Source organism: Scomber japonicus, chromosome 6 (genome assembly GCF_027409825.1).
Source record: "Scomber japonicus isolate fScoJap1 chromosome 6, fScoJap1.pri, whole genome shotgun sequence".
NCBI lineage: Eukaryota > Metazoa > Chordata > Actinopteri > Scombriformes > Scombridae > Scomber > Scomber japonicus.
In genome coordinates this window covers 37,637,221-37,662,286 of record NC_070583.1, presented here as the reverse complement: position 1 = coordinate 37,662,286, position 25,066 = coordinate 37,637,221, and the positions used below count along the sequence as shown (strand labels likewise).

At 40.2% G+C, this 25,066-nt stretch overlaps 4 protein-coding genes across 4 annotated transcripts; all 4 read left to right on the top strand.

The window, feature by feature from the left end:
- The first annotated feature begins 1,765 nt into the window (after positions 1 to 1,765).
- Positions 1,766 to 3,093, top strand: LOC128360042 (G-protein coupled receptor 87-like). The gene is made up of 3 exons (XM_053320355.1): positions 1,766 to 1,894; positions 1,986 to 2,245; positions 2,451 to 3,093. The coding sequence occupies exons 1-3, from the start codon at positions 1,766 to 1,768 to the stop codon at positions 3,091 to 3,093; spliced, it is 1,032 nt and encodes a 343-aa protein (XP_053176330.1).
- A 4,770-nt stretch (positions 3,094 to 7,863) lies between these two features.
- On the top strand, positions 7,864 to 10,707 carry LOC128360041 (P2Y purinoceptor 14-like). Its single transcript, XM_053320354.1, has 3 exons — positions 7,864 to 7,989; positions 9,695 to 9,954; positions 10,056 to 10,707. The coding sequence occupies exons 1-3, from the start codon at positions 7,864 to 7,866 to the stop codon at positions 10,705 to 10,707; spliced, it is 1,038 nt and encodes a 345-aa protein (XP_053176329.1).
- A 3,898-nt stretch (positions 10,708 to 14,605) lies between these two features.
- On the top strand, positions 14,606 to 17,487 carry LOC128360040 (P2Y purinoceptor 14-like). The gene is made up of 3 exons (XM_053320353.1): positions 14,606 to 14,722; positions 14,814 to 15,073; positions 16,863 to 17,487. Exons 1-3 carry the CDS (start codon positions 14,606 to 14,608, stop codon positions 17,485 to 17,487), a joined length of 1,002 nt encoding a protein of 333 aa, XP_053176328.1.
- A 2,751-nt stretch (positions 17,488 to 20,238) lies between these two features.
- LOC128360039 (P2Y purinoceptor 14-like) lies at positions 20,239 to 23,693 on the top strand. The gene is made up of 4 exons (XM_053320352.1): positions 20,239 to 20,242; positions 20,950 to 21,092; positions 22,682 to 22,941; positions 23,042 to 23,693. The coding sequence occupies exons 1-4, from the start codon at positions 20,239 to 20,241 to the stop codon at positions 23,691 to 23,693; spliced, it is 1,059 nt and encodes a 352-aa protein (XP_053176327.1).
- Positions 23,694 to 25,066: the final 1,373 nt, after the last annotated feature.

The following is a 25,066-nucleotide window of genomic DNA, read 5'->3' as shown; positions in this document are numbered from 1 at the left end:
GCATCTGATCAGTTCTTCCTGTCCTTTGAAAGCTGCACAGACGGAAACATCAAAGCAGTTTCTATCTGAGACCTTCACTGACAGACTGACAGGTGAGTGCTGCATGTATCTCACTACTTTGTGCTTTTAATGTTATGTTGAAATTTGATTTGTAGATAGATAGATAGATAGATAGATAGATAGATAGATAGATAGATAGATAGATAGATAGATAGATATACTTTTATTGATCCCAAGCTGGGACATTACAGTGCAGCAGCAGCAGCGTTATACACATTATAGCAAAATAGCAATAGCAAATATATTAAAATAAATAAAATGTAATGTACAAAAGTATATACAACTAGTTGACAGTGTTGATTTTAGTGCAAAGTAGAATCATGTGCGATGTGTGTAACTGTGTGTAGAAAGTAAAGTGCGTATTGACTGTAAGTTATGACCAGAGTTGTTTAGCTGTTATTATACAGTGTGATGGCATGTGGCAGGAAAGAGTTCTTGTATCTGTCCCTTCGACAGCGGAGCTGTAGCAGCCTGTGTGAGAAGGTGCTCCGCTGTCTGTCCACTGTGTGATGGAGAGGATGCTGCTCATTGTCCATGATAGATATCAGTTTATTGAACATCCTCCTCTCCACCACAGTCTCAAGAGCCTGAGACCCAGTACAGAGCCAGCCTTCTTGATGATCTTATCAAGTCTGTTAGTGTCGCTGGCTCTGATGCTGCTGCCCCAACACACAACAGCAAAGGAAATGGCCAACATCTTGCTGCACATGTTGAAGGATCTAATGAATATATTTTCCAAGACAAACTTAACATAAGATACTGTTATAAACAACTCTGGGCACAGAGTTTACAAGTTAATAATCACAGTTCATGTTTCATAGATAATAAGTTATGTGCAAGGTTTTTATTTTATTGGTTTATTGAACAGGGACCATACAGATAAACACTGTTACCTATAGTTAAACAATGCAACAGATGTCATGTATATAAAGCACGTAACTGAAGCCAAACTCAAACTATTCTCAAACTCAAACAGAACGTATGAGGACCATTTTTGAGCCTTGTGGTACAACCAATTTTAAATTAAACACTGTTGGTATGAACCAGTTTACAGCTTGTTGACACGTGTGAAATGTGGTAATCTATTCAGAAGTACCATGGTAGACTTGTGGTTACTGCGTCTGCTACGTGTCTGTAAGTTAAGAAAATGCTTGTTCTCTCAGTCATTTAGGAAGGGCCAGTACATTTGGGTGGGCCCAGCCTCGTTAGGGTCACTATCAACGTCACGCTTGCTATATTTCCACCACAGCTCACCAGGGAAACACTAAGAGGGAATTTGATGCTAAAAAGACTGTAAATGTGTCAGATATCACTTGATATGACTAACTCAGACTGCTAAAGCTCAATAGAAGCTGATCATCTACTTTAAATGACTGTGTGGACACACTGTGGATACAGTCCTCCATCACTTTACATTGAAAGCACATTTGAAGGAGATCTGTTAATAGTTAGTATGAATAGGAGGAATGATCATAGAGAGGAAAACCTCTTTCACTGTTTATATGGACACCTGACTGCTGGTTTAAGAGACACAAGGGCACCTGGACCTCCTTTAGACTGAATACAAAAGGTTTCTTCCAGCCAAACATTTGTAACAATATAATCAGCTGATGGTTCAGTAGGATATATAATTAATGTGTCAAACTGTATTTAACAGTATAAAGATGATAGATTTGTGTTCTGTCTTCTTAGAACCTCCACAAACATGGGTGACCTGGTAGGAGTGGGAGTGACCTCAGTTACCAACCAGACCACTGATGATATCAATCAATGTGATCAGACAGACACAAAGGCTCACCTCTTCTTCATGCCGGTCTCCACTCTGGTGTTTGTAGTGAGTGTCAAATATTTGGATTACAGTCACATTCCCTCCTCCTCCTCTGTCTGCCAATCAGCACACATGTCAATCTCTGTTTCCTCTCCAGGTGGGTTTGGTCCTCAACAGTCTCACCCTGAAGGTTTACTTCTGCTCAGCTCAGCAGCAGGTGTCCAGCATCATGATGGTCTACCTGAGAAACCTGGCAGCCTCTGACTTCTTGCTCTGTCTCTTCCTTCCCCTCCGCATCATCAACTACATCAACAGCTCCGTCACCTTCCAACTGGTTTACTGCAACTTTGGCATCTTCGGATTGTACCTCAACATGTACGCCAGCATCCTGTTCATGGGTTACATCGCTGCTAACAGGTAGGTAACAAACATATGCTTTGTAGATGTTTTGATACTTTATTATCTGTTTTATATGCATCCACATTATATTGACTGAGTCCTCGTATCACTGCAGGAGTAAAGTCCAAAGTCTGACATGTCCTCATGAAATCTGTGGTTTAATAATTAGTATCACTTATATTCAGTGAAATTATCTGCTGATGCCTGCCTCTCCTGTCTGCAGGTATCTGAAGATCATCTATCCTTTAGGAAATCACTTCCTGCGGACAGTTCAGGCTGCCCGCATCATCTCCACGGTAACCTGGGTGTTTCTGCTGGCCCCAGTGATCTCGTACGTCACCCTGTCACTCCTCACACAGGAAGCTCCGACTGTTGTCACTAACACGTGTGAAAACTTTCACAGCTCCCAGGTCACTGTATTCTACAAAATCATCCACATCTCCTCCAGCATCACCTTCCTGGTTGTCCTGGTCTCTCTGATCTTCTTCTACTACAGCGCCTCCCGCAGTGTGTTGCAGGCACAGCAGAGGCAGCTGGCATCCTCTAGCTGCAAGAAGCTCAGGAGGTCACGCAGGAAAATGTTGGTGCTGGTCAGCGTCTTCTGCGTTTGCTTTGTGCCTTACCACCTGGTTCGCCTTCCCTACATCTTCCTATACAGGCAGTGCTCTTTGAGCAAAGTGTATTACAACCTGAAGGAGCTGACCATCCTGCTGTCAGTTCTTAATGTCTGCCTGGATCCGGTCGTCTACTTCTTCTTCTCTAAGGCGTTCCGGGCGCAGCTGACCATCCACATTGCAAAGAGGGGAAATGAAGGGCAGCCGAGAGCCACCAAAAGTGAGACACTGCTCAGCACATCAGAGAGATAAACATAAGAAATCTAATATTTGGATCCAAACCAACAATGAACTGATGTAGAACTGTGTGTGTACCAAAGCTCATATATCTTATTCCTCTGTTGATGTTGAAAAACTATTAAAAACATATCAGTGAGTGACATTGCTGCGCTGGGGGACAAATCACCTCACTGACAAGTTACATATTGGTGATTCATTTTATTCATTACTCATTACTCAGTTCATATTTTCCATGCTAAATTTTGAACTTTCATGTTTAGTTGAGCTAAGGATTTAAAGACAACCTATTATGGTCATTTCAGCTTTAAACTTCTATTTTTGGACCACCACTGTGCATGATTCACAGTTCAAAAAACTCCTTATTTATCTTCTACTGGTCCTTAATGCAGCCCCTCAGTTCAGCCTCTGTCTGAAACAGGCTGTTTTAGCTCCTGTCTCTTTACAGATTACACTGATTTTTATGCTATTGATTAAGATTATGATATTTACTGTGTGATTTCTGTTCTGACATCTCTAGCATTTAGAGGTTCATGATAGAGTGTAGTTTATTTCTGACAATGATCTAATGATTTTAATTTGGATTGATAAATTGATCATTGCTCAGCTCTTGAATTAAATTGACTTATTGTTGGTTTAGCTTGTCTTTCACCCTAATAAGTAGCTCAATGAAATTATCTATGAGCTAATTCATCTCACGTATGATGTGTTTTTGAATGCATAAAAAGCTGTTTTGGTGTGGATTTATGTGTACTTACATATATTCAGTGCTTATTAAAAGTCCATTGCAATTCCACAAATGTGGCTGCTTTGCCTGGTTCATGTTTTCCATCACATAACAAAAAATATGAAGGGAACAGTTAAATCACACATCAGATCTTGATGAACGAATTATTCAAGTTGAAAATCTTTACTGATGTACAGTGTTTAATTGATTGAGAACAAAATGACATAACAGTTAGTGGAAACCAAAATCATCAACCCTTTGAAATCTGTATTCAAAATCAAATTCAAATGAATGTGGTGAAGTAGAAAGTACAATATTTCCCTCTGAGATGTAGAAAGTAGCATCACATGGAAATACTAAAGTAAAGTACAAGTACCTCTAATGGTATTACAGTAAAGTAAAAGTACCTCAGACTGTACAGAACTACAGTAAGTGTTGTGTCTTTAAAGCACAGCAGAGAGCACAGTCAGGCACTATACTGGTTGAGTCAACGGTTCATGCAGATCTCAAAGACCTGATAGAAGAAGTAGAGAAGTAGTAAAACCATCAGGAGGCATTTGACTGTAAAGATGGAGACAGTGCGCCCTCTGCTGGTGTCACACAGCACTGCACCAACACTTACATTTAATCATAGATAACAAACCTAGATATCCAAGAGACATATATATTTTAGTTATATGTGTGTCTTCAGTCCTGATTTTACTGTAATCTGTTGTTGCAATACCTGAACAGGACACTAGATGGCGCATTAAGCACTATACACTGCTGTGATTAAACATTATTTAACTTCTTATTTTAATAATGAACTTTACCCCAAATCAGCTGTAACAGTCAACATTACTTTTAAACATATTCCATCATTTCTTGTCCTGCATTTATTCATTTTAATCTTTTACACTTAATTCACATTTATATCTTTTATAAAGTCTTTTTAAGCCTGGCACGTCTCTCTCCGCCCGAGCGCACACCTCCAAACAAAATGCCGGCGTCGCCATGGCAACGGACAGGAAAAAAGTCCGTGAAGTTATCCTGAGCAGCTTTGACCCCAAAAAATAAAAACCACGACTGTAAAAGATCGACGAGTTTCATGTCTGCTGCTGGATTATAGAGACAGTCTGTCATCAGATGCTTCTCACATCACGTTACTGTAAACTCACATCACGTTACTGTAAACTCACATCACGTTACTGTAAACTCACATCACGTTAAACTCACATCACGTTACTGTAAACTCACAACACGTTACTGTAAACTCACATCACGTTAAACTCACATCACGTTACTGTAAACTCACATCACGTTAAACTCACATCACGTTAAACTCACATCACGTTCCTGTGAACTCACATCACGTTAAACTCACAGCACATTACTGTAAACTCACATTAAGTTACTGTAAACTCACATCACGTTAAACTCACATCACGTTACTGTGATTTCACATCACGTTACTGTGAACTCACATCACGTTACTGTGAACTCACATCACGTTAAACTCTTCTTGTGGATAGCAGCAGGTAGTTTGTTGGTTTGGACAGCAGGTGGTGCTGCTACATCAACAATGAGCTGAGACTGTTTTTGTCTCATAGGGAGAAAGGCTGGGTTCAAACCTGTGATTGTATATAAATATTTATGTACAATCAATATTTATTATTCATATTTAGACAATTATTCAAACTTCTAAAATTGACAAAGCCCTAATAAATTTTACTATTATCACTTTGAAACAGGAAGCTTTATTTTCACTGGTCCATTTACTCAAATACTTTACTTTAATACAATCATCAGGTATTTGTACTTCACCTGAATACACACATTTTAATGCTAATCCTAACCTGAACTTTTTACTGCACCAAATTAATTTAACTTATTTTTTACATTTCAGATTCAGATTTTGCAAATTGAGGACTTTAAAGTAATAATCTCAAAGATTTTTTAAAATTGTTATACTGCCTTATATTCAAAAGCACAATGTAGGACTTTATGATCTCTGCTTCCTGTGTGAAAATGTTCCCAACTAAAAAAATGTCATGGTGTCATTTGTGGCAGCTAAAAGTAAAGTCAGACAGTAAACTTCAGGTTTTCATGAGATTATGGGCTTCTTTACAGTGATGGAAAGCAGCTTCTACAACAAACCACAAACCCTTGATGACAAAGTCTCCCCTAGCATGTACTGAAGGTCAGAGACTGATGAGATACATTTCTTATCATGCTGTCATTACAATCTTCTTCTGGTTGGAACTTTCTTTTGTAAACCACCTCAATCTCCTCCTCCTGAGCTCCTCATAGCTCCTCTCATAGTTGACATGGTTGTAGGCTTTTAAAAGGGCGTCACAAGTGAAAAGAGTTTGGAACTGAATTTCCTGATTGATATTCTTCTCATTTGTTTTGCTTCATCTTTTAGGTGATTTGAAGTCCTGATTATCTGTTCAGCTCAGCTCATGATGGGGCAGTACAACTCTACAAACAACATGAACAGCACATCAATGTCCCTTCACCTGGTCCTTGATCTTGACTTAGATTCAGTGTTTAGCATAAGGATCAAGTGCATGAAAAGTGACAGGAATGCAGGCACACGCACACATGAATTCCAGTAAAGAAGAAGTGTACCGACCAGTTTTCTCCTCAGAGAGGTAGTTCAAGCAGTCACTCCATTAAAGTCGACAGAGCAGAAGGAGGAAAACAGCAAGTCTGAGGCAGGTGAGTTTTTATGTAACTCTAAAAAAAAAATGTTAAATTGTTTAAATTGTATCAGAAAAGTATGAAATCACAGTGTTGACGTCTTCAAATGTTGTTTCCTTTTTTCTTTTCCAGGTTTGTGCGTCCTCACAGTGATGTAACGTGACTGGGTGACGACAGGAGAACCGGGTTTCCCACGAATCTTCAGTCAAGTCGGACGGGTTGATCTGCAGTTTGTGATCCGTGGTGAGTTCGCTCTTGGAGTAGAATTCGTAGCATTTGTTCAAGTTTTGTTGATGCAATGCAGGAAGTACGATCTGTTTCTGGGATGACCATGAAAGCTTGACTGAGACTGCCTGCAAGTGAAACTCGAAAGCAAGAGTGAACCAGGGGGAAGCTGTTAGGTCTGTTTATATAGGAGCCGGAAGGGGTGTAATTGGTGTGTGTTTTCGCTCCTGAAACTGCGCTTATCAAGCTTCGAATAAAAACCACAAACACTTTTAAGGCCTTTGCTTGGTTTATGTTACTTTAACACATAATATTCTTCTTATGACAGAGAAGCAACAGCAGTGAACATTATGTCTGTTTGTGTGGTTGTCATGATTTGTTTTCATGTTTTGTTTTTTGACTTGCAAATGACCATCATGATTAGCTGCTCAAAACTGTTAGTCAGAACCACATCTGATATCCCACCTCCACAACAGGAACACAGACAGGTGAGTGCTGCACGTAACTTTATACTCGAACAAACTGTTTGGGAAATTAAACTATCAAAACATTTGGAGATAGACTGAAGGGAAGACTTTGATTCAACAATTGTAACCTTTTGGGGTTGAGCATAGCTCAGTGGGTAGAGCACCCACCCCATGTGTAGAAGCTACAGTCCTTGCTGCAGGCAACCCCGATTTGAATCCCGCACCGAGCAGTCCTATCCTGCATGTCATTCCCCCCTCTCTGCCTTCTGTTTCCTGTCTCTCTCTACTAACCTGTACAATAAAGGCAAAAAGCCCAAAAAATATACTAACCCTAACCCTAACCCTAAAAAAACAACTGTAACTTACAGAGGGGAATCTGTGCTGTAAGGAAAGATGATTCAGAGAAAACTAAACATCATATGGTGAATAAAATATCACATTCATTCACTGTTTATAATAATGAGCCAAAAAAGGAAATTACAGCCAACCACTGAAGTGACAAACCACAGAAGAGTCTGCAAGTTAGACTTGACTGGCTTGACACTTAGTGGCTTGACACATACACCGTGCTGCTGTGTTGATTTGCTACCACCAGTTCCTGTTTTCAATGTTATTGAAATAACTTTTAACTTTGACACTTTACATATAACTGTCTTCCCTCTGTTAGAAACTCCAGAGACAAAAATGGACGTGACCTCATCATCCAACCAGTCCTCAGCTAACACCCAGAGCCAAGTCAACAGTCAATGTGAACACATTGATAAATCAGGCCACCTCTTCTTTGCACTGGCCTACAGTCTGGTGTTTGTGGTGAGTTTCAAATATTCACATCACAGTCTGTTAACAAACATATTCATAGAAAAGTAATACAAAAAGGATAACACTATACCACATACCAATTGGGCTGACAGAGATCAGATACATAAATCATATTTATAATAACCTAAATGAAATAGATTATGAAAGGGTTAGGGTTTATGATTAGACTGACTAGCAGAGGGGAATTCATGTTCAAAATAAAATGGAAACTGTATCCAGACCTTATAGAACTTATGAGAAGAATGTCAGACAGTGTATTTAAGGTATTTAAGGTGTTTGCCATAACTGCATCTCATCTGCTGCTAAACCAAAGATAGAGGTCAGAGGTTAGGATCGACATCTTTGTTGTAAATGAGTGAAAAAGTTGTGAATATATCTGTCCAGAATTTAGTTGATTTGTGACCTGCCCAAACATATGACTGAGGTTGGCTGGCTCCTAGTTACATGATTCTAGCCAACCTGCTCTCAGACAGATGGAGCCTGTAGAGCACCCGAAACTGCCTGAACTCATCTCTGGTGAATACTGATGGTGAAAGCACCTGTTTTGTTGCCCACTGCCAAGCTGAGCCTTACATCACTACCACCATCTCCTCTGATATGAGATGAGGAATCTGTCCTTAGATGTTAAAAACACCTTTATACCCATCAGCCCTTTTCAACCAATCAATCAGACTTTATTTCCACTTTTCATACATGGTAATGTAACATAACGTGCTTTACATTGTAGAAAAACAAACAAACAAAATAATGCATACTGAAGTTGACTTGCCTCTCCAAGTCAACTCGCAGCTCTCCATCTGTAGCAGAAGTGAGCAGTCCAACTGCTGGTCTTGGCTGTGCCTGTGGGAGTTTGCCAGCCCTGATGAAGGTGGTGTGTTTTGGGCCACAAACTTGATGGTTCTTGGACACATCATCCGAGATGGCCTCTGCCACCGTCGTTAGCACCTGGTCATACCACCAGTGGTAGTGGCCCTCCCTCCGAGCTGATGGGCAGCTGCTCAAAATATGTTCCAAGAGCCTTTTCCAGGTCAACGGAGACATGCTGGAGAGTGGGTCTTACCCCAGACATGAAGGTTTGCCAGACTAGGTAGGACGTTGTACATGGCTTGAACCATGAACTTGATCCGTTGGGGTTCTGCATACCAGCATGCCCTCCCACTTGGCCCACCACCCTGAAGGTTTAGTCCTCCTTGACATCTGCCCGTACCTCCTCTAGGATGAGTTCTTGCCCTAGGCTTTGTCAAAACAAGGTTGTGGTTGTGGTCCACTCTGGAATCCTTGGAGTCCTGGTAGAGTAGTGCCTCTCCAGTGCGAGAGACTATGAACTCCTCGCTGAGATTGCTGAAGGGGAGCTGTAGTTTATTGCTTCTTCCATAGAGTGCTGCACTGCTTAGGCTGGAGGTAGCCACTGATTTTTCTCTGCATGGTGCCGTGCTGGTAGATCTAAGCCTTAAACTTGCTAGGTAGTCCAGACTTGTCCACTCTAAGTGTAACTGTAACCATCTCCTGAGTGAACCATGGATAACTGGGTTACTTACTGAGTAAGAGTAAAGAGAAAAGTATGAATGTTTTCAAGGAAAGATCAATTGTGCGTTCTATTATCCACATTTATACAATTTATGATGTAGACCACAAAGACAAGTCATTAAAATCACTGTTTTCTTCACCCTCTCATTCCTTGCCGTTTCTTCTCCAGGTGGGTTTGGTCCTCAACAGCTTCACCCTGAAGGTTTACTTCTGCTCAGCTCAGCGGCAGGTGTCCAGCATCATGATGGTCTACCTGAAGAACCTGGCAGCCTCTGACTTCCTGCTCTGCCTCTGCCTCCCCTTCTACATAGCCAACTACGTCAGCAGCTCTGTCACCCTCCGCCTTATTTACTGCACCGTTGCCTCATCCGCCTTTTTCCTCAACATGTACGCCAGCATCCTGTTCATGGGTTACATTGCTGCTAACAGGTAGGCTGGATGGCTTTGGTCTTATTTGAATTCAAGAAGCAACATCAGCACATCCTTGTTGTCTGCTATGTTTTTGAAAAATCTGCCTCTTCTCTCTCTAGGTATTTTAAGATCATCCATCCTTTAAGAACGTACTTCCTGCAGACAGTGAAGGCTGCCCGCATCATCTCCACGGTAACCTGGGTGTTCCTCCTGGCTGTTGTGATCTCCTACATCACCCTCTGGTTCCTCACCCAGTCAGAATTGGCCTTTGTCCCTGACAAATGTGACACCTTGCAAAGCCCCCAGGTCATTGTATTATACAAAATCATCCACGTCGGCTCCACTGCCATCTTCCTGTTTGTCCTTGTCTGCATGATCTTCTTCTACTACAGCGCCTCCCGCACTGTGTTGCAGGCACAGCAGAGGCAGCCGCAATCCTCCAGCTGCCAGAAGCTCATGAGGTCAAGCAGGAAAATGTTGGTTCTGGTCAGTGTCTTCTGTGTTTGTTTTGTGCCCTACCACCTCACTCTCATTCCCTATGCCTTACTGAGGAGGTATTGCTCCTTACGCCTGATGTTGCACTACCTGATTGAAGGGACCATCTTACTGTCAGTCCTCAATGTCTGTCTGGATCCGGTCATCTACTTCTTCAGCTGTAAGGCCTTTCGGACCAATCTGAACTTGAAGCAGATGTTCAGCAGCAACAAGCAAACACCGAGCACAGAGACAAGAAGGAACGAGGGGCGGCTGAGCATCATCCACACCAACTGATGAACACTGTCAACAACAATGTGATTTAATTTCTGACATCTCTAGCATTTAGAGGTTCTGACACTGAGCTAATGATATTGATGGGAAAATACAAATCTCTTCTATTCATTCTTACATTTGCATAATCAGTTTGCAGCATTATATTCAGTTTATTGGTGATTGTACTTTGATGCATTATATTAGTATGTGTTAGAATGGTTAGCGTGACTATTTTTATGACTGTAGTAATGATTAAAAGTGTATGCGTTATACTTTGCATTCCACACTTGTAGAAGTAGAGTTATTGTGCTTGTGATTGTAAGAGGCCACAGTCCTAGAAGGTCAAGAAGCAGTAAATTTCCATCATGTATTATAAACTGTTTTGACTAAGAGAATGTGAAGGTCGCAGTGGTGGGAGAGAGAGACTCGACATCGGAGACAGCATGGGATGGCTCCAGAGGGAAACCACCCGGTGTCCTGATAACACTTGTTGATAAAGATGATTTGCTACTTTGTTAGGTATAAAGCTCGTACTCTGAGGACTGCCCTCTGAGCATACTCTGTCCACGGTTGGTAGCTGTGTATCTGTTGATTTGCTTCTTCTTGCAAGAATTTAAAGTAACTTGACTTTTGAACTTGGTCTCAGCCTCAGTCTTGTATTTAATTTTTCTATCAGATATCTGCAAAGAATTTAATTACATAGCACACAAGTCCTCAACCATCCACCAGATGGTGCTGCTGCTCCCTTCACAGCCCTACTTCACATGGCCTTGAGTAGAGGAAGTCATGATTGAGGAAAAATAAGTTCAATCTGCACATCTTTTTAAATGTTGTATTTAACTTGATTTATAGATTTTAGTTATTCTATGTTTTATTTTGATAGTTATACTTACTATTTACTACTACTATTTTATTACTATTATTATTTAATTTGTCAGTGGGTTTTATACTTATTTTCATTATGTATTATAAACAATGTTGGTGTTTTTTATGACATGTATATGGGTGTTGAGGGTTTCTTTTTACCAGGGCAGATTCAAGTTGCAATCGATAAGACCCACAGTGAGTTTAAACTTGTCACATGATGTTGTGGGGTAAACTGAAAGAGGCTTATTTAAATAGATCGGTGGTGAGTCTGTGTCTCTTTGAAGAAGGAAGTTATGGTGACAATTGTCTACATAGGTCGAAACACTGTCTGAGTTTTTATTTAGTAAGTCTCAAATTATCACCACTGAAATACACATTCTATGCATTTCATTTTCACTTTATTTTATTTCTATCAATGTTATCAAATGGGTTTCATTGCATCCACATTATATTACATGCTTTCATGTTCTTCTGAGGTCCTTTTAATGTGAAGCATTTGCTGCATGTCATTTATTCTGTTGTAAAGCACTTTGAGCTGCATTTCTTGTATGAAAGAAGCTATACAAATAAAGTTATTATCATATATTATAATTATTATTAACTAAAGTAGTACAGCCATTCTAGCAGCTGTGTGAGGCTGCACCACATTGCTAATTTCAGCATGTTAATATGCTCAGAATGACAACGCTCATGTTCAGAAAGTATAATGTTGACCATGTTTCTTAGTATCTATCTTAGTTTAGCGTAACTTTGGTTGATTAGCAGTAATCAGCTGAGGCTGATGGCAGTGTCGTTAGTTCTGCAGGTATTTGTTCATATATCACAGACTGTGTTGTATCAGTTTGAACAGGAGCCGGGTGCCAGTCAGAGTGCAAGTCTGACAAAGATAATATTTCTTAGTTAGGAAGGAGACCCAGAACACGCTGGAGAGACTATGTCTCTCGGCTAGCCTGGGAACGCCTTGGGATCCCCCGGGAAGAGCTGGACGAAGTGGCTGGGGAGAGGGAAGTCTGGGCTTCCCTGCCTAGGCTGCTGCCCCCTGCGACCCCGGATAAGCGCAAGAACACATAACAAATGTAGACCAGGAGGCTGCAGCTCAATTAAAAGCAGACAGCAGCAGATTTTGAGGTTCACTGTGTAAATTAGAAAGTTGCTTTACTGATTTGTATGTTTTGTTTTGAAATCTGTATCTCGTGCTTATTTTCTCAATAATTTATTACATGTTGGGTCCATAAAAAAAAAATTCTATCACTCTTTCCCAAAATCCCAGATGATGTCCTCAAATATATTTGTTTGTCCACACAGCAAAGATTATATGAATATAATTACTTTAACATTGTAAATGAGTTTCTATCAATGTATTGGTCTGCAAATCATTACAGTTAAATTGATCTCTGTTTACGTCATGATCTGGTGTGATTTGGCTGTATGTGTCTGCAGGTGGGTTTTGGTTGGTCAGTCTTCACTGCTGACTGCAGCTGAGCTAAAAGTGACACAGCAACAGTCCTAGTATAACTTAAGTGTTTTTTTTATTTTGTGGTCCCCTAACCAACAGTGAGCAAAGAACCAGGAAATGATAAAGCATCTGATCAGTTCTTCCTGTCCTTTGAAGGCTGCACAGAAGGAAACATCAATGCAATTTCTATCTAAGACCTTCACTGACAGCCTGACAGGTGAGTGCTGCATGTATATCACTTCTTTGTGCTTCTAATATTATGTTGAAATTTGATTTATAGATAGATAGATAGATAGATAGATAGATATACTTTTATTGATCCCAAGCTGGGAAATTACAGTGCAGCAGCAGTGTTACACACAGTGATGATAACAACATATAGTATAAGAATATAACGAACACACTATACATAATAAAATAGCAATAGCAAATATAATAAAATAAATAAAATGTAATGTACAAAAGTATATACAACTAGTTGACAGTGTTGATTTTAGTGCAAAGTAGAATAATACAGAGCCAGCCTTCTTGATGATCTTATCAAGTCTGTTAGTGTCGCTGGCTCTGATGCTGCTGCCCCAACACACAACAGCAAAGGAAATGGCCAACATCTTGCTGCACATGTTGAAGGATCTAATGAATATATTTTCCAAGACAAACTTAACATAAGATATTGTTTTAAACAACTCTGGGCACAGAGTTTACAAGTTAATAATCACCGTTCATGTTTCATAGATAATAAGTTATGTGCAAGGTTTTTATTTTATTGGTTTATTTAACTGGGACTGTACAGATAAACACTGTTACCTATAGTTAAACAATGCAACAGATGTCATGTATATAAAGCACGTAACTGAAGCCAATTTGCATTTCCTTGCTTCAGCTTTTAAAACTATACTCAGAATGTATTTTGAGCCTTGTGGTACAACCAATTTTAAATTAAACACTGCTGGTGTGAACCAGTTTACAGCGTGTTGACAAATGTTCAGAAGTACCATGGTAGACTTATGGTTACTGTGTCTGTAAGTTAAGAAAATGCATGTTCTCTCAGTCATTTAGGAAGGGCCAGTTGTACATTTGGGTGGGCCCAGCCTCGTTAGGGTCACTATCAACATCACGCTTGCTATATTTCCACCACAGCTCACCAGGGAAACACTAAGAGGGAATTTGATGCTAAAAAGACTGTAAATGTGTCAGATATCACTTGATATGACTAACTCAGACTGATGAAGTTCAATAGAAGCTGATCATCTACTTTAAATGACTGTGTGGACACACTGTGGATACAGTCCTCCATCACTTTACATTGAAAGCACATTTGAAGGAGATCTTTTAATAGTCAGTATGAACAGGAGGAATGATCATAGAGAGGAAAACCTCTTTCACTGTTTATATGGACACCTGACTGCTGGTTTAAGAGACACAAAGGCACCTGGACCTCCTTTAGACTGAATACAAAAGGTTTCTTCCAGCCAAACATTTGTAACAATATAATCAGCTGATGGTTCAGTAGGATATATAATTAATGTGTCAAACTGTATTTAACAGTATAAAGATGATAGATTTGTTTTCTCCCTTCTTAGAACCTCCACAAACATGGATGAGCTGGTAGGAGTGGTAGTGACCTCAGTTACCAACCAGACCGATCAATGTAATCAGACAGACACAAAGGCTCACCTCTTCTTCATGCCGGTCTACACTCTGGTGTTTGTAGTGAGTGTCAAATATTCAGATTAGAGTCACATTCACTCCTCCTCCTCTGTCTGCCAATCAGCACACATGTCAATCTGTCTTTCCTCTCCAGGTGGGTTTGGTCCTCAACAGTCTCACCCTGAAGGTTTACTTCTGCTCAGCTCAGCAGCAGGTGTCCAGCATCATGATGGTCTACCTGAGAAATCTGGCAGTCTCTGACTTCCTGCTCTGCCTCTGCCTTCCCCTCCGCATCATCAACTACATCAGCAGCTCCGTCACCTTCCGCCTGGTTTACTGCAACTTTGCCGTCTCCGGATTGTACCTTAACATGTATGCCAGCATCCTGTTCATGGGTTACATCGCTGCTAAAAGGTAGGTAACAAACCATGCTGATTCTCAGCACAAATTAACAGTTTTCTGGATGTTATGATGCTTTGTCTGTTTTAATATGCCTGCACATTATCTTTATACTGACACTTTTTACATAGAGCAGGTCTGACTGTACTGTTCAGTTTACAGAAGACCAACATTACATAGGTGAAAAAAGGCAGACCTTGAAATTTTGTTTTATGTGGGAGTTGAAGGATATATCCTGACCAAAGATAACTCTTAGGGTCCTCATGGTGGTGCTGGAGACTAGAGTAATGCCATCCAGAAAAGTTATATCATTAGATAATGTGTTTCTAAGGTGTTTGAAGCCAAGCACAATACTGTCAGTTAAGTAGCAGAGAGTTGCAGCTCATCCAGGTCTTTATGTCTAATTGATTGGACTCATCTGGCTTCATTGATAAATATAATAGGATGCCATCTGTATAATAATTAACATTTATGAGTGTTTATGGATAATATTACCTAAAGGAAACACATATAAAGTGAATAGTATTGGTCCAAGCACAGCACATGTGAGCATGTCCAAACTGACAACGATCTGATATATAGGACTTAAACCAGCTTAACAGTACATGGCCTTGGTAACATCTGAGAGAAGCCAATTGAATCTTATAAAGAAATAAATGCAGTGCTAAGGCTGGCATTATCCACGTTCACATGAATTCCTCAGATCCACCTATCTTAGCATGTTGGCTGTGCCCTGTTAGTGGAGAAAAAGGCTGGGGGCTACTGGAGTCCCAAAAATTATTCAGAGCTGTCGCGGTGCACATATATTGCACCCCAGTCCCTGTAAGCCTCACTAAGCTCACTGTCCCCAGACTCTGTGTCAGTCCCAGAGTCAAACAAAGCATCATCTTCTGTTCCATCCAGTGGAAAAACAACAAAGTTGTGTGCTCATACTGTGTGTCTCTGCCACGGCTCAATAAAAGTCATCTGTGGCTTCAACATCTGCTGCTGTCAGTCGGGTCTGTAAATACTGAAACATCACAGCTACTAGTGTCTGAAATACTTCTGATCAACACACTGAATCAGCACACACCTGCTTTCATTTTTTATTTTTCTGTACAACATACAGCAGTAACGGGTCAATAGTCTATTTTCATGAACTGCCGAAACAGTTGTTTATAGAACGTTATAGTTATCATTCTTAGTGTGGACGACCTTTTACAGACCTATGATCATATCCAGATCCAACCTCTCTATGTATTTCACTGGTGTATTGGACACACCCCTCTTTTAAATGACAACAATTGTGTTTAAGGTGCGTCTTACACAGTTACATCTAAACTTTTATTCTTTGGCTTTTAGCTGTGTTTAATCTGTTTGCATTTGTTATCTGATATTTGGGCGTTTTAAATTTGTGCTTAAACTTCGTTCTACTTGAATTTTTCTACTTTTCATAACCATCTACTATCTACATAAAAGGTCCTTATGCTTGTATGTGATTACATATGCCTGCCTTTGTAAAGCACTTTGGTGCAGAATCTGTTTGCTTTTTAAAGTATTATAATAATGTGTTTGTCAAATTATTAGAACAGTTCATGTGAGTTTATCTTCCCATACGCACAGACACAAAATACAAGCACTGAAAGCTGAAGTGGTCATAAGCTTTCTCCGTGTCCTCGTATCACTGCAGGAGTAAAGTCCAAAGTCTTGTCCTCTCTAGAAACAATATTGGAATCATCATTCCTCATAAAATCTGTAGTTTAACTATTAGTATCACTTACATTCAGTGAAATTATCTGTTGATGCCTGCCTCTCCTGTCTCAAGGTATCTGAAGATCATCTATCCTTTAGGAAATCACTTCCTGCGGACAGTTCAGGCTGCCCGCATCATCTCCACGGTAACCTGGGTTTTCCTGCTGGCCCCAGTGATCTCGTTTGTCACCATGTCACTCCTCACACAGGAAGCTCTGACTGTTGTCCCTGACAGGTGTGAATGCTTGCACAATGCCCAGGTCCATGTATTCTACAAAATCATCCACATCTCCTCCTGCATCACCTTCCTGGTCGTCCTCGTCTCTCTGATCTTCTTCTACTACAGCGCCTCCCGCAGTGTGTTGCAGGCACAGCAGAGGCAGCTGGCAGCCTCCAGCTGCAAGAAGCTCAGGAGGTCACGCAGGAAAATGTTGGTGCTGGTCAGCGTCTTCTGCGTTTGTTTTGTGCCTTACCACCTGGTTCGCTTTCCCTACATCTTCCTACACAGGCATAGCTCTTTGAGCAAAGTGTTTTACTACCTGAAGGAGCTGACCGTCCTGCTGTCAGTTCTTAATGTCTGCCTGGATCCGTTCATCTACTTCATGTTCTCTAAGGCGTTCCGGGAGCAGCTGACATCCACATTGCAAAGAGGGGAAATGAAGGGCAGCCGAGAGCCACCAACAGTGAGACACTGCTGAGCACATCAGGAAGATGTTTGAATCCAAACCAACAATGAACTGATGTAGAACTGTGTGTGTACCAAAGCTCATATATCTTTTTCCTCTGCTGTTGTTGAAAAACTATTAAAAACATATCAGTGAGTGACATTGCTGCGCTGGGGGACAAATCACCTCACTGACAAGTTACATATTGGTGATTCATTTTATTCATTACTCATTACTCAGTTTATATTTTCCATGCTAGATTTTGAACTTTAATTTTTAGTTGAGCTAAGGACTTAAAGAGAACCTATTATGGTCATTTCAGCTTTAAACTTCTATTTTTGGACCACCACTGTGCATGATTCACAGTTCAAAAAACTCCTTATTTATCTTCTACTGGTCCTTAATGCAGCCCCTCAGTTCAGCCTCTGTCTGAAACAGGCTGTTTTAGCTCCTGTCTCTTTACAGATTACATTGATTTGTATGCTATTGATTAAGATTCTGATATTTACTGTGTGATTTCCGTTCTGACATCTATAGCATTTAGAGGTTCATGATAGAGTGTAGTTTATTTCTGACACTGAGCTAATAGTTTTAATTTGGATTGATAAATTGATCATTGCTCAGCTCTTGAATTAAATTGACTTATTGATGGTTTAGCTTGCCTTTCACCCTAATAAGTAGCTCAATAAAATTATCCATGAGCTAATTCATCTCATGTATGATTTGTTTTTGAATGCATAAAGAGTTATTTTGGTGTGGATTTATGTGTACTTACATATATTCAGTGCTTATTAAAAGTCCATTGCAAAAAGTGTTGTATCTTTAAAGCACAGCAGAGAGCAGTCAGGCACTATACTGGTCGAGTCAACGGTTCATACAGATCTCAAAGACCTGATAGAAGAAGTAGAGAAGTAGTAAAACCATCAGAAGGCATTTGACTGTAAAGATGGAGACAGTGCGCCCTCTGCTGGTGTCACACAGTACTGCACCAACACTTACATTTAATCATAGATAACAAACCTAGATATCCAAGACACCTATATATTTTAGTTATTGTGTCTTCAGTCATGATTTTACTGTAATCTGTTAGTTGTTGCAATACCTGAACAGGACACTAGATGGCGCATTAAGCACTATACACTGCTGTGATTAAACATAGGCCTAATTTAACTTCTTATTTTAATAATGAACTTTACCCCAAATCAACTGTAATACTCAACATTACTTTTAAACATATTCCATCATTTCTTGTCCTGCATTTATGCATTTTAATCTCTTACACTTTTTACATTCATATTTATATCTTTTATAAAGTCTAAGCCTGGCACGTCTCTCTCCGCCTGAGCGTGGCCACACCTCCAAACAAAATGCTGGCGTCGCCATGACAACGGACAGAAAAAAAAGTCCGTTAAGTTATCCTGAGTAGATTTGTCCCCAAAAAATAAAAACCACGACTGTAAAAGATCGACGAGTTTCATGTCTGCTGCTGGATTATAGAGACAGTCTGTCATCAGATGCTTCACACATCACGTTACTGTGAACTCACATCACGTTACTGTAAACTCACATCACGTTACTGTAACCTCACATCACGTTACTGTAAACTCACATCACGTTACTGTAACCTCACATCACGTTACTGTAAACTCACATCACGTTACTGTAAACTCACATCACGTTAAACTCACATCACGTTACTGTAAACTCACATCACGTTACTGTAAATTCACAGAAACTGAAATGTGCTGCTCTCTTTTGTCGTGTCGTTTTTTCCTCCGCAGCTCGGTAAACACTGCAGGTTTAAACAGAATAATATTTTAGTAGCTAATTTTTTTTATTAAAAAAGAATAGATTGTTGTCAATTTAAATGTCTGGTTGAGCTCAGAAATAAAAATGATGTTGTGAGGAGTCAGTTATTTCAAGACTGTTTATGTTTATTATTGTTGGTATTTCATATTGTGAATTTAGAGACCCCCCCTGATTTATTTTTGTGTGTAATTCTGTTCATTTAATGGTTTCATTTACAATGCATTTAGTTCATTGATGAGTTGCGCGCTATTTGAGTTCCGCCACCAGGTGGTGCTGCTGAGGCAACATGAAACAATTTGTTTAATGCGCTAAGAGAAGAAGAAAACGTAGTTCAGAGTTGTTGTAACCAGCATGAGAGCTGGCATGTTTTGTTTTTTGACTTGCAAATGACCATCATGATCAGCTTTGCTCCTCGAAACTGTTAGTCAGAGCCACACCTGATATCCCACGTCCACATCAGGAACACAGACAGGTTAGTGCTGCACGTAACTTTATACTTGAACAAACAAACTAATCTAAAATTTGGAAATAGGCTGAAGGGAAGACTTTGATTCAACAATTTAAAATGAATAACTACCTGAAAGTATGTAAAGGTTCAATGAGAGTATTAAGAAGTCCTGTGAAGCTGTATGTTTAGCTCGTCTGGGGTCTAATGGTGGCCGGTTTCTGCTATGGAGAGAAGTAATCCTCAGACTGATTGGTGATATTCATCCTCATTCTGCTGAACAGGTTGACAGAGTTTTAGTAGAAGGTCTCTGATTATAATCCTGTATATCCTTGGGATGGATGAGGGTGATGGTGGACCTCCTACTCTGTAAAATTGCTTGTTTCTATATCTCTCTGAATTTTGAAATTCCCTTCTCAAGAATGACAAGTGTTGAGTAAATATTTGCCTGTGATTGGCTTTGACCCTGATATTCTCACCCTAACCCTAACCAATCTGAGCAACTAAGGCAACTAGGAAAGGTATGAAATATGGGTGAGAACAAAATAAGGTGATACTTGATACTACATCACACCAGAAAGTCAAAACAAATGTGCAAGAAGCTTTAGCATGAGCCCACAAACCCAACTTCTATAGATGGAGTTTGCATCTCAGCCAACATAATGAGCAAAGCAGGATACTGGAAGTGTGCTAAAGTATAGTTGCAGCTAGATTTGAATAATGATTTTCATTGTGCGAGATACCTTTGGTACAATATTATAAACATCCTGCTTTCAGCCTCTTGATTCAGGATCAGACTCTGAATACTGTCTTACAGCTGCAGACATTACTGTAGGTAAACAGGCTTATTCTGACTGGCTGGAGATCAAGGTGTGGGTCACACTTCAAGCCAGTTAAGGTAAAGCTCTTTACTAATGCAGATTTTGTGCAAATAGCTTCAGAAACAGCTGGAGGTCAGAGGAGAATCTGGGCTGTAAAGAAAGATGATTCAGAGAAAACTAAACATCATATGGTGAATACAATATCACTGTTCATTATAATAAGCCAAAAAAGGAAATTACAGCCAACCACTTAATTTACAAGTCAAACTACAGAAGAAATCTGCAAGTTTCAAGTAACCGAAAACCTTTTCATGTGACATTGATGATGCTGTGTTGATTTGCTACCACCAGTTCCTGTGTTTCCAATGTTATTTAAATAATTTTCTTACACTTTACATATAACTGTCTTCCCTCTGTTAGAAACTCCAGAGACAATAATGGATGTGACCTCATCATCCAACCAGTCCTCAGCTAACACCCAGAGCCAAGTCAACAGTCAATGTGAACACATTGATAAATCAGGCCACCTCTTCTTTGCACTGGCCTACAGTCTGGTGTGTGTGGTGAGTTTCAAATATTCACATCACAGTCTGTTAACAAACATATTCATATAAAAGTAATACAAAAAGGATAACACTATACCAAATACCAATTGGGCTGAAAGAGGCCGGATAAATAAATCATATTTATAATAACCTAAATGAAATTTAATTTAAGAAAGGGTTAGGGTTTATGATTAGACTGACTAGCAGAAGGGAATTCATGTTCAAAATAAAAGAGAAACTGTATCCAGACCTTATAGAACTTATGAGAAGAGTGTCAGACAGTGTATTTAAGGTATTTAAGGTGTTTGCCATAACTGCATCTCATCTGGTGCTAAACCAAAGATAGAGGTCAGAGGTTAGGATCGATATCTTTGCTGTAAATGAGTGAAAAAGTTGTGAATATATCTATCCAGAATTTAGTTAATTTGTGACCTACCCAAACATATGACTGAGGTTGGCTGGCTCTTAGTTACATGATTCGAGCCAACCTGCTCTCAGACAGATGGAGCCTGTAGAGCACCTGAAACTGCCTGAACTCATCTCTGATGCATACTGATGGTGAAAGCACCTGTTTTGTTGCCCACTGCCAAGCTGAGCCTTACATCACTACCACCATCTCCTCTGATATGAGATGGGGAATCTATCCTTTGAATATTCTCATATACAGTATCTCACAAAAGTGAGTACACCCCTCACTTTTTTGCAAATATTTTATTATATCTTTTCATGGGACAACACTATAGAAATGAAACTTTGATATGCGTGTACAGCTTGCATAGCTTATAGATTTACTGTTAAATTGTATCAAAGTTTCATTTCTATAGTGTTGTCCCATGAAAAGATATAATAAAATATTTGCAAAAGTGTGAGGGGTGTACTCACTTCTGTGAGATACTGTAGGAACCATACCAAGCTGTCATAGGCAGGCTTAACGTTCAGTAACTCATCTATCTAGACACAACCACAAAAATGTGGTTTAACAAAGCTGACCTAAAACTTACTAAAAACAGGAAGTGAGGAAACACCATCATATCTCTCTAAATAAGTGATCAAATATTTCTTGAAGATAAGTGAAAAAGGGTCTAAAAGTCTAAAGGGAAGAGGGAACAGAGGTTTCGGGTTAGGGTTATTTTTTATTCTGAAACCCTCCTAAGACTGGATGTAAGTATAAGAGCAACTGCTTACTTCCTCCTTCCACTTCCTCCAAAGGGTGTCTATGTGGTAATATTGGTCTGAGTACAATTGATGAGTTGTATGTTGTCAGACCTGTTGTTACAATGCCGAAAATGTCTAGGGGAAGAGGGGAGTCTGAATTGGGATAACTGGAGGAAAAACAAGAGGAAAACTGAGGTAAAAGTACAAAACCAAGGATTTATTTGACAACTTAGAAAAATCCAAAACTCAAACACAATAATCAATAATCATTTCACTCAGTGACTGATTAAGTATGTGGAGGTCTGAAGGTAGGGGGTTTGAGATTCTCTCTCAATAGAAAAGTATGATTGTTTTTGAGGAAAGACTGGTTCATTTATGATGTAGACGACAAAGACAAGTCAGTAAAATCACTGTTTTCTTCACCCTCTCGTTCCTTGCTGTTTCTTCTCCAGGTGGGTTTGGTCCTCAACGGCTTCACCCTGAAGGTTTACTTCTGCTCAGCTCAGCGGCAGGTGTCCAACATCATGATGGTCTACCTGAAGAACATGGCAGCTTCTGACTTCCTGCTCTGCCTCTGCCTCCCCTTCTACATAGCCAACTACATCAGCAGCTCCGTCACTCTCCGCCAGATCCACTGCACCTTTGCCTCCTGCGCCTTTTACCTCAACATGTACGCCAGCATCCTGTTCATGGGTTACATTGCTGCTGACAGGTAGGCTGGGTGGCTTTGGTCTTATTTGATCCAGGAAGCAACATCAGCACATCCTTGTTGTCTGCTATGATTTTAAAAAATCAGCCTCTTCTCTCTCTAGGTATTTTAAGATCATCCATCCTTTAAGAACTCACATCCTGCGGACAGTGAAGGCTGCCCGCATCATCTCCACGGTAACCTGGATTTTCTTCTTGGCCCTTATGACCTCCTACATCACCCTGTGGCACCTCACCAAGCCAGAATTGACCTTTGTCCCTTACAAATGTGACACCTTGCAAAGGCCCCAGGTCATTGTATTCTACAAAATCATCCACGTCGGCTCCGCCACCACATTCCTGTTTGTCCTTGTCTGCATGATCTTCTCCTACTACAGCGCCTCCCGCAGTGTGTTCCAGGCACAGCAGAGGCAGCCGCAATCCTCCAGCTGCAAGAAGCTCATGAGGTCAAACAGGAAAATGTTGGTGCTGGTCAGCGTCTTCTGTGTTTGTTTTGTGCCCTACCACCTCACTCTCATTCCCTATGCCTTACGGAGGAAGTATTGCTCCTTACGCCTGATGTTGCACTACCTGATTGAAGGGACCATCTTACTGTCAGTCTTCAATGTCTGTCTGGATCCGGTCATCTACTTCTTCAGCTGTAAGGCCTTTCGGACCAATCTGAACCTGGAAAGAGTGTTCACCAGGAACAAGCAAATACCGCGAACAGAGACAAGAAGGAACGAGGGGCAGCTGAGCATCATCCACACCAACTGATGAACACCGTCCATCACACGTGACTTAAAAACAACAACAACACAACTGCAGATGTGAGAAAAATAACACCAACAGAAGCATACAGCTGTTTCACATTTAAATAACTCAAAATAAATGTGACATCCGTCGTGTATCAGACGTTATCAGTCAAAACACTAACATTTCCTGTTTTTAACACTTTCCCTGACCTTACAATACCATATAATCTGCTTTGGGGATCCTCAGACCCGCAAACAACCAACCACTGCAAGTGAGGGCGAAAACCCAGCTAAGCCAAGTGATTAGCGATTATGACATGTAAAAATCTGTAAAATGTGTCAATTCATCACATCTGACACATGTAATAATTTGTCATGAGAAAATTAAACAATAATGGTGAAGACTATTCACCAAATGAGCAATGAGTGAAAACATAATTAAACAAGTTACTCTGTGAAATGCATTTCACATGATGAATCACATGTGTTTATATGTGAGCCTGTTACACAGAGACACGTTCTTATTAAGACCAGCCACTGAGATCAGTTTTTAAACATTTCCGTCACTAAACTGAAGAACAATTCAACCAAACATTGAAATGCACAGGCAGCAGTTTGTTTTGTAGTATGTCAGAGAAACTGGTTTGAGGTGAAGATTGTGTGCAAGATCAGACAAAGGACAGAATACGTGATCATTTGGTTAACAAATGATCACGTATTCTAGCCTCCATCCAGTTCACTGAGTCACATCTGAGTGTGACCACAGTGTGGTGGAGTTCAGTGTAAGTGCTCACAGAAAGTGTCAGCATAGTGACAGGAACATATTTCAAGATTTTTTTTACCTTTTCATACCACAAATTTAACCTAACTCTATTGCTTTTCTGCCCCGGCAGCTTAGCATCACATGATTGGTACCAATGGATTCATTATCTCATCTAGTTTCTCATGATGCCAACATATTGAGCTTTAAACCTGAGTCCGATATTGCCTTTTGTACAGCGCTGCAAGTAGGGTTTATAGTCAGTCAGTGTTCCCCAAAACCCAAGATGATGTCGTCAAAGGTCTTTTTTGCCTGAAACCCAAATATGATCTGTTTACTGTCACAGAGGACAAAAGAACCCACAAATATTAACATTTGAGAAGCTGTGTCTGCAGGTGGGTTTTGGTGGGCCAGTCTGAGATCAAAGCCTGATTTTTATACCAACTTCTCGACTGCAGCTGAGCTAATGTGATGTTAAGTGACATAGCAACAGTTCCAGTAAAAAATTTGTTTCTTTTGTGATCCTCTAACAAGCAACAACAACAAAAACAAAAACAGGAAATGATGAAGCATCATCTGAGCAGCAGCATCACACAATGACCACAGATCAGTTCTTCCTGTCTATAAAAGCTGCA

Coding starts and splice junctions, on each gene's coding strand:
- LOC128360039 (XM_053320352.1), top strand. Junction 21,093..22,681: donor CCTACAGTCTGGTGTGTGTG/GTGAGTTTCAAA, acceptor TTTCTTCTCCAG/GTGGGTTTGGTCCTCAACGG. Junction 22,942..23,041: donor GGTTACATTGCTGCTGACAG/GTAGGCTGGGTG, acceptor TTCTCTCTCTAG/GTATTTTAAGATCATCCATC.
- LOC128360042 (XM_053320355.1), top strand. CDS start 1,766: ATGGGTGACCTGGTAGGAGTGGGAGTGACCTCAGTTACCAACCAGACC. Junction 1,895..1,985: donor TCTCCACTCTGGTGTTTGTA/GTGAGTGTCAAA, acceptor TTTCCTCTCCAG/GTGGGTTTGGTCCTCAACAG. Junction 2,246..2,450: donor GGTTACATCGCTGCTAACAG/GTAGGTAACAAA, acceptor TCCTGTCTGCAG/GTATCTGAAGATCATCTATC.
- LOC128360041 (XM_053320354.1), top strand. CDS start 7,864: ATGGACGTGACCTCATCATCCAACCAGTCCTCAGCTAACACCCAGAGC. Junction 7,990..9,694: donor CCTACAGTCTGGTGTTTGTG/GTGAGTTTCAAA, acceptor TTTCTTCTCCAG/GTGGGTTTGGTCCTCAACAG. Junction 9,955..10,055: donor GGTTACATTGCTGCTAACAG/GTAGGCTGGATG, acceptor TTCTCTCTCTAG/GTATTTTAAGATCATCCATC.
- LOC128360040 (XM_053320353.1), top strand. CDS start 14,606: ATGGATGAGCTGGTAGGAGTGGTAGTGACCTCAGTTACCAACCAGACC. Junction 14,723..14,813: donor TCTACACTCTGGTGTTTGTA/GTGAGTGTCAAA, acceptor TTTCCTCTCCAG/GTGGGTTTGGTCCTCAACAG. Junction 15,074..16,862: donor GGTTACATCGCTGCTAAAAG/GTAGGTAACAAA, acceptor TCCTGTCTCAAG/GTATCTGAAGATCATCTATC.